The following is a 7,727-nucleotide window of genomic DNA, read 5'->3' on the forward strand; positions in this document are numbered from 1 at the left end:
GGGGCCTGAGGCATCCTAGCCCAGCTCTGTGACCAGATTACATCTGTGCTGTGCTGTATCCTGGAGAGGCAATAAACTTCTTCTATTCCACCGGCTTGTGCAGTCTGTTTGTGCCATTTCGGGGTGCAGGAGACGGGGGACCCCCAACGCGCCGTCACAGAAGGATGCCCTCTTGGGGGTGCCCTGCCAGAGAGCATGGGGGGAAAGGCTAGAGAGGGTTGCCAGGCGTCCCGTTTTGAACCAGACAGTCCAGTATTTTAACTTTCTGTTCAGGAAACAAATTGAGAACTATAAGTGTCCAGTATTTTCTAAATAAGATGAAATGTGGATTGTGATGTCATGTCAAGTGTGTCCAGTATTTTTGTTGAAACCATCTGGCAACCTGGCTAGACATATGATTTAATGACTAAACTTGTTTCTACATGTGTTTTGAAATCACAGGCTATATTTTTCTATGCAAATATTGGAATTTCAAAATGTAGTAGATTATAAAATGGGGAAATAAGTTCTTGTACACAATTTGTCACACTTGGCACTGGCCCCCACCCATAGGCCTGGGGCTCTGCTTTGGGGCTGGCAGCAAGCAGGAGCCCTGGGCCTGGGACAGGAGCGACCCCTCCCTTCCTGCCCTGGCTGGGGTTGGTGGGGGCACAGTCAGGGTAGCGGCTTCGCGGGTTGCTACTGCGCATGCTCGAATCGCTAGTTGCCATGGCAGCGGGTTGGCTGCCCCTCGCGCGGCCAGCATGGCGCTGCCGGATCCGGTCAGGAGGCGGCTCGGCTCCTTTAGCCGGTCTGTGTTCAGCGACAACAACCGCACCGGCCCGGAGCGCCGAGAGAGCGGCGGCAGCCTGGGTAAGGCCTGGCTGCGCTGCCCGCAACAAAGATGGCGGCGGCAGCCTCAAAGGGAGAGAGGTGGGGGGGGCAGAGGGTCGCTGCCAGGAACGAAGATGGCGGCGCCAACGGCGCTGTAGCGGGGCTATGGCTAGGACAGGGCAGCGCGTCCCCGCGCTCAAAGGGCGGGAAGGGGGCGCGCGCTGCCTTGCGCCGGCAGCTTCCCCCCTCCCTCCGCCCCAGGGGTGGCAGCAGCAGCCGCGCGGGGCCTCCCTGCTGCGCCGTGGCTTGGGGACGTGGCTCCGCGTTGGCGTCCCCGGGGCTGCGGGTGCCAGAGCATCCCCGGGCTCGCGGGAGTGAGAGCTGCGCTAATGCATCGTCTCCGCCCTCAGCCCCCCTGTTCCTGCTCCACGGCTTGGCTTAGGTACCGCTCCCCAGGCTGTGAGCCTGCCTGCCTGCTGGGGGGCTAGACCCCAGCTTGGGAGCTAGGCTGTGCTGCCAGTCCCACCCGTTCAAAAATCCCAGGTCAGGCATCCCCCCTGGAGCTCAAGAGGCCCTCATCAAAATCCTGAGATTTAAACGAGGAGTATGGGGTCTTTGCCTTTGGGTTTCGCATGATTAGGGGTTTGCTTTGGGATGGTTGTTTCTTTGGTTGTGGCAGCTTTTCTTAGCAGCCAGGAAGGATCGGAAGCTCTAAAAAATAAAAGTTGAGATTCTCACAATCCCAGGACTCTAGAAGCTGGGGCTTTAAGAAAAGCACCACAAACTATTAAACCAGTTGGGATGCCATTGGACATCAGCCCAGGGCAAAACATATTGACTGTGTCTAGACTGGCAAGCTTTTCCGCAAAAGCAGCTGCTTTTGCGGAAAAACTTGCCAGTTGTTTACACGGGCTGCTTGAATTTCTGCAAGAACACTGACGATCTCATGTAAGAAATCAGTGCTTCTGGCGGAAATACTATGCTGCTCCCGTTCGGGCAAAAGTCTTTTGCGCAAAAGCTTTTGGGCAAAAGGGCCAGTGTAGACAGCTCAGATTTGTTTTGCGCAAAAAAAACCCGATTGCAAAAATGGCAATCAGGGCTTTTTTGCGCAAAAGCGCGTCTAGATTGCCATGGGTGCTTTTCCGCAAAAAGTGCTTTTGCAGAAAAGCGTTTGTGCCAATCTAGACGCTCTTTTCCGCAAATGCTTTTAACAGAAAACTTTTCTGTTAAAAGCATTTGCGGAAAATCATGCCAGTCTAGACGTAGCCTCTGTGCCTTTCTGTGAAAATACTACCATCCCTTCACACTCAGCCAGGCACTCGGTGTAACTTGCCAGATATTTTATACCACCACCTAGCATATTTCATCTGAAAAGCACAAAGCACTCCAGGACGTAAAATAAATCAGACTCTCACTGCCACCACATGTAACTGATGGTTTGGGTGTTTGAATTGGATCTGCTGAACCAGGGACACGTAACAGGACTTACAGGTGAGGCAATCATAAGGAGGAACTTCCACATGCACAAACCCATGGTACTTGTGGATACTTCTATGGGCTGCACTTTGAGAAATGGGGGGGAACTTCCAACAGTCAGTTTACTGATAATTAATTCAAGTAGATTTAATGTGATATCAATCCATTGGACAAAGAAAGAAGGAAACTTGTCAGTTGAAACAAAACCATTCCTGATGTTCTCATTTTTAGGACTTATTTTGTATCTGGGTCTGGTTGTATATTTTTGTTTTGTTTTTGGAATTTACATGCAAACTCTAAACACTGTAGAACTTTACCTCCTACATAGTATTCCAAGGGTCAGTATTTTGTTTTTCTGAGGTTTAGCAGCTAATTTTCTTCTCTTCATAGTGTTTGATTTGTAACTCCTCATTCTGTAATGTACATTCAAATTTGCCCCTTTTTAAAAAGCATATTGGATTGACATTGCTGGAGTCTAGAATTTTCTGTGCAGAAGAAAGATTGCATGGAGACCAAGCGATGCAAGCTTCTCCATCAGCATGCTTGCGTTCTGATTTGTAGAGATCAGTTTTAATTTGAGTATAATCAAATATATATGGTCACTTAGTCCCATTAAAAAAAGGCCTAGCATTATCACATTGCTACAGTCAGGCATCAGGAATTAAGAGTACAAGTCAGTTCACCTCCACTGTCTATTGCTCTCCTTTTGAGCACCTCCTCTGCTTAACACCTTCCTTATTTCTTTGTATACTCCCATCACACTTAGATTGTTTAGAATACGGTAGGGAATTATGTAGAAAAATTCTTCCTCTGGCCACTTTGACATATGCTTAATGATGAACTTGGTTGATCTCAGAATCCAACCATTAATGAGTTGAAGTTGTTCTCTTAAAGTAGAGGCATCTTTCTCTGCTCTATGTAGGAAATATAATGTCTGATACAGACCTTGGGTGATGATGATTTCTCTCGCTCTCTAGATAATGAAATAGTTGCCAGTTTGCCATTGCAGATGTCCCTCTATTTCAACCTTTACTTTTTCCCATTTTGGTGGGTAAGCAGTGTGGTCATGCTCCAGCTGAAGGTAAGTCCTGAGGGGACTTATCCCCTACAACATCTGTGCTGCCTGTTTGAATTTTATTTCCTTACACTGTCTGCAAGAGTAATATAATACTCAGCCCATCTACTCATTTCCTTCAACCCACACATGGCAAATGTTATTTAATAGAGTGCAATAGCTTAGTGGAAATGTCTGAGTATCTGGAGGTGCAGGAATTTGTGACAGAGTTAGTGACAGGTTTGGTTGGGTGGCAGATTGAAAAATCAGGGGCAACGGCTTGTCAACTTTCAGGAATATTGACAGTGCTGCATGAATTTCCAGAATGCAAATTCCATGAGCTTCTGTAGAGCTGTATAAAATAGCAATAGCACATGCCAGCCCCATGGAATTCTTACTTTCTTCCTCTCTCTAGTACCCAGTCTTGCCAGATTACTACAAGTTCATCCTGGTCACAGTCATCGTCATAGTCTCTCTCATTGAGGCCATCCGACTGTATCTTGGATATATGGGCAATCTGCAGGAGAAGGTATGTTCTGTTGACCTCTGAACATCCGTTCAGGAGCCTTAGAGGGCTGAATATGAGGCTTTGGATTACAGACACCACACAGTTACATTCACTGATAAAGTAGAACTTATTAATTGGACTTGAAGTGGGGTTCATGGCCCTAGGTAAATTCTCTGTCATTTGTGCTAAAGGAGCTGGTCACTTTGCACAAGTGAGCAGTGGGTTCCTTTGTTTCTGAACTTCACAAAGCACAGATTCAGACCTGGCTTTTGTAAACCTGCTAGAACAAACAAGTGACCATAATTTAGTCTTTCTACATTGTGGGGGTGGAGAAACAGCACACCCCATTTTAAAATCATCTTCATATTAAATAATTTACCCCCCCTCTTTTTGGTTTTATACATTTCTCTAACCTGAGCCTCTATTCTGCCAGTTATGCTCTTTCAGTGTTTGTCTATTGCTTTCATCCCCTCATTTCAACTCTTCCTCCCTTTGTTGTTTGGGGATGCCAACCTCATTTTCCCTCTCTCTCTTCTTTGATTCGTGCTCCAGCAACCACACATCACTGAAACCATCCTCTTCAGCTTCATGCAGTTCTCTGGAAGCCTTCTTTCATATGGTGGGTCTGCTTAGAAGTATTGTAGGATAGAGTAGAAACTCTGATGGTTGGTTCAGGAAGTGAGGGACCAAACTCTATTCTATACTGATACATACTAAGGATGTTAAGAGGTGGGTAATTGGCTAATTGTGTAGTCAATACAATTTGTATTGACTACACAATTAGTCAATAAGGGAAAGCACTCAGTCCTGACTTGCACCGGGTCCGAGAGCTACCCGCACTGTAGCTCTGTATTTTAAATGTAGTTATAGTCAGGCAGCTCTCACTGCTTTTAAAATGCAGAGCCGCAGCAGGAGTAGCTTCTGGACCTGGTGTGAGCCAAGACTAAGCCGGGCTTGCTCAGTCCCTGCTTGTGCAGCATCCGGCAACCCTTATCCAAAGGAGGTCCCAGTGTATAGGGGTTGCTGCCAGAGCAGTGTGTGTTCACAGACAGTCCAGGCTGCTGTGGACAAGGGCTGTTCTGTGGGATGCAGAGCTTATGGCAAGCCTGGGCTTGCCCTGGGCAGAGACTGCCGCATGACAGCCTCCCTTCCCCCTCCCCCGCACTGCTGCCTCTAGGCAGCAGTGTGTGTGTGGGGGGGGGGGGGGGGCGAAGGGCAAGGAGCAGTGCAAAGACAGTGCTGGGGGGGGGAACTGGCTTTTAAACTGGCTCCTGCTTCTCCCTCTTGCTGCCTGTCATACAGAGGCAGCAAGGGGCGGGGGGAAATGTGAGTGGTCAGCTTGACTAGTTGCTTACATCCCTAATATATACCGACACTGAACTTTCGGTGCAAGTCTCCTTTTCCTGTCTCTCTGTTGATTGTTTCCTTCTGGCTTATTCTCTGTTAATTTAATTCCACTTGTATCAGGCCCCTAGATGACCATGCTTCCTGCTTCAGCTCAGCACGCTGTTTTAATGGCGCTGATGGAGGGAAACTGATGTAAATCAAACTGTCCCCACTAGTTTTACTCTGCCACTGAATATCTCACTCTCCTGAGCTGCTGAATATCTTCATTGCCAAAGATGCAACTTTGTGTCCACTTATCCCTATCACTAATAGGGGTAGAGTGAATTACACTTGGCTGGCTGTTCTGATAGGAACAGTGAGAAAACCAGTAACTCTGCTTCTGCTGTTACCAGGCTGTTTTGCCCAGGTGTGCAGCAGCAGGGCTAAGACATCTTTGGAGAGGTTTTATAATTGATGGGAACATTTGGGAAGCCCATGATCTTCCATGGAATGTAACTCTGAAGTCCTGCATCTAATTGAAACAAAAATCTGTTTGGAATGGACTTCACAATAGTTGTTGTCTAGATATGTATTGGCTCTTTATTTCTTAGTTGAACTGGCTGAAAAATGGGGGGAGGGGTTCCCCTGCTGAAAATTTTGACTTTCCCATAAGAACTTAAAACCACAGCCCATCAGGAGAGTTGTGTTTCAAGTACCACATGCTCTTTTTATCCTCTATCGCTTATTGGACTGTATTATATGTGAATCAGCACTTATTTATGGGAGCTGATGCATCATGGGAATTGTTGAGCCACATTGAATAATGGGAGATGAAGCTCAGCTGGGAGCCATGCCCATAAGAATGGGTGCATGAGACAGTAGTATAACAAATTGAAATGTTTAGATTTGGGGCATTTGTTGTTTGATGAGAGAAAAGATGAACAGAAAAGATGAGGCTTTTTTGGTAAGCAATTTTATTTAGTTAAAAAAAAAGTTTTTCATTGCAAAATAAATTTAGACTGAAAATGTTCTGTCTACCAGTCTTATTTTTTAGCAATTCTATAGAATATGCAGGCTTTGAGGGAGGGAGAATGGATTTCTATAGGATGTGGTGTTGGAATGTACTCAATGTATACACACGGCTTGCATTGTTCAGTTGCCGTGTTTTAGCAACTGTTGATATTAGATATGTCTTTATATTGTAGGTTCCTGAATTGGCTGGCTTTTGGCTCCTGAGTCTCCTCCTGCAGTTGCCCATAATCTTCTTCTTGCTCTTTAATGAAGGTCTGACGATCCAGCCACTGGAGCGAGCAGTTCACATCATTTTTGCCCTCTTCCTCGCCTTTCAGGTCATTATGGCTTTTCTTGCCTTGAAAAGAATGGTGAACCAGCTAGCAGTCCGTTTCAGCCTTAATGAATTTGACCAGCTGGACTATCAGCCCTCATCAGATTATCCGGCCTGGGAGAAGAGGAGGATGCAGGCGCCATGGAGAGAAGGACAACACTTTGAGGAAGCGCTTCCATCAAATACTGATTGGGAATCTGCACTCAGGGCCTGACAGGTTATATCTACGATAGAATCTTAGGATGAACATCTCTTGCTGCTATAGTCTTACTGTTTCCATTTCTGTGGCTCCTTCTCAACTTTGTCAGAAATGTAGTTCTGCCACAGCCACCATTAAAGAGGAGAGATTGAAACTTGACCATCACATCAGCACCATTGGTTCTGCCAGTTACACAGTTGACTTCATTTGTACATAGTTATTCACTGGACAAAATGTCTGCAGCATGGGTTTGGTAGGTTTTGTACTTTAGCAAACCTTAATTTTTTGTAAATGGTGTACAAAAGATGTTATGATTTTGAACAAGGATATTTACAATAAATTAGTATTCATTTTAATCACTCTTCATGCTCTATAGCATATTTTATCTACAGATCTGAGTACTCTCTACGGACAGACAATGAATTTAGCATCATAATAGCACACTAAGGCAAGGCAGTATACACAGACACAGAAAGAGATGCAGACACTACAGTGATGGTCAGGCTACAAGAACTCAAAAAACTTCAAGAACTTTTCAAAAGTACCATTAAATTTTGGATGACTCAATTACTGGGCGCTCCAGTCAGAGGATCTGTTAATCCAAGAAAACACTCTTTGGTTCATCTCAAATTTTGGGAACCCAGCACCTCATAGTTTAGGCCTACTTGTCTAAAGTGGAGCACCTAATAATTGAGCCAGACAAATTGCATATCTTATTTCAAATTTAGGGTGCTGTGTACATGCACCCTTAGATACAAGCGATCTGCTCAAGAGAATGCAAGAAGTCTGTCAGAGCCAGGTATATAACTCGGGTCTTCTCATTTGCAGGTCTCTGCATTAATGTCTGGACAATCCATTCTGGTAATGGCTAAAAGTTTGTTTCTCAATCTTGTGATCAAAAGTAAACTTTAATTTTCTCAAGTGGATCCCTCTGGCTATCAGCAGAGCAAGAGCAGACACATACAGGTGAAGGCCTGATACATAGACATAAGAACGGCCATACTGG

At 45.6% G+C, this 7,727-nt stretch overlaps 1 protein-coding gene across 3 annotated transcripts; it reads left to right on the plus strand.

Moving 5' to 3' along the window:
• The first annotated feature begins 679 nt into the window (after window positions 1–679).
• Window positions 680–7,082, plus strand: TMEM17 (transmembrane protein 17). 3 transcript variants are annotated; one of them, XM_006114069.5, is made up of 5 exons: window positions 680–852; window positions 3,267–3,370; window positions 3,759–3,872; window positions 4,404–4,470; window positions 6,527–6,740. In XM_006114069.5, the coding sequence occupies exons 1-5, from the start codon at window positions 744–746 to the stop codon at window positions 6,589–6,591; spliced, it is 459 nt and encodes a 152-aa protein (XP_006114131.1). In that variant the 5' UTR covers window positions 680–743; the 3' UTR covers window positions 6,592–6,740. The 3 variants fall into 3 exon arrangements, with proteins under 3 accessions (XP_006114131.1, XP_006114127.3, XP_025035968.3); XM_006114065.5 differs by lacking the exon at window positions 4,404–4,470 and having other exon boundaries at window positions 686–852; window positions 6,383–7,082; XM_025180183.3 differs by lacking the exons at window positions 680–852; window positions 4,404–4,470 and adding an exon at window positions 1,949–2,304 and having other exon boundaries at window positions 6,383–7,082.
• The last annotated feature ends 645 nt before the right edge of the window (window positions 7,083–7,727 follow it).

Source organism: Pelodiscus sinensis, chromosome 3 (assembly GCF_052426305.1).
Source record: "Pelodiscus sinensis isolate ZL-2025 chromosome 3, ASM5242630v1, whole genome shotgun sequence".
Taxonomy (NCBI): Eukaryota; Metazoa; Chordata; order Testudines; family Trionychidae; genus Pelodiscus; species Pelodiscus sinensis.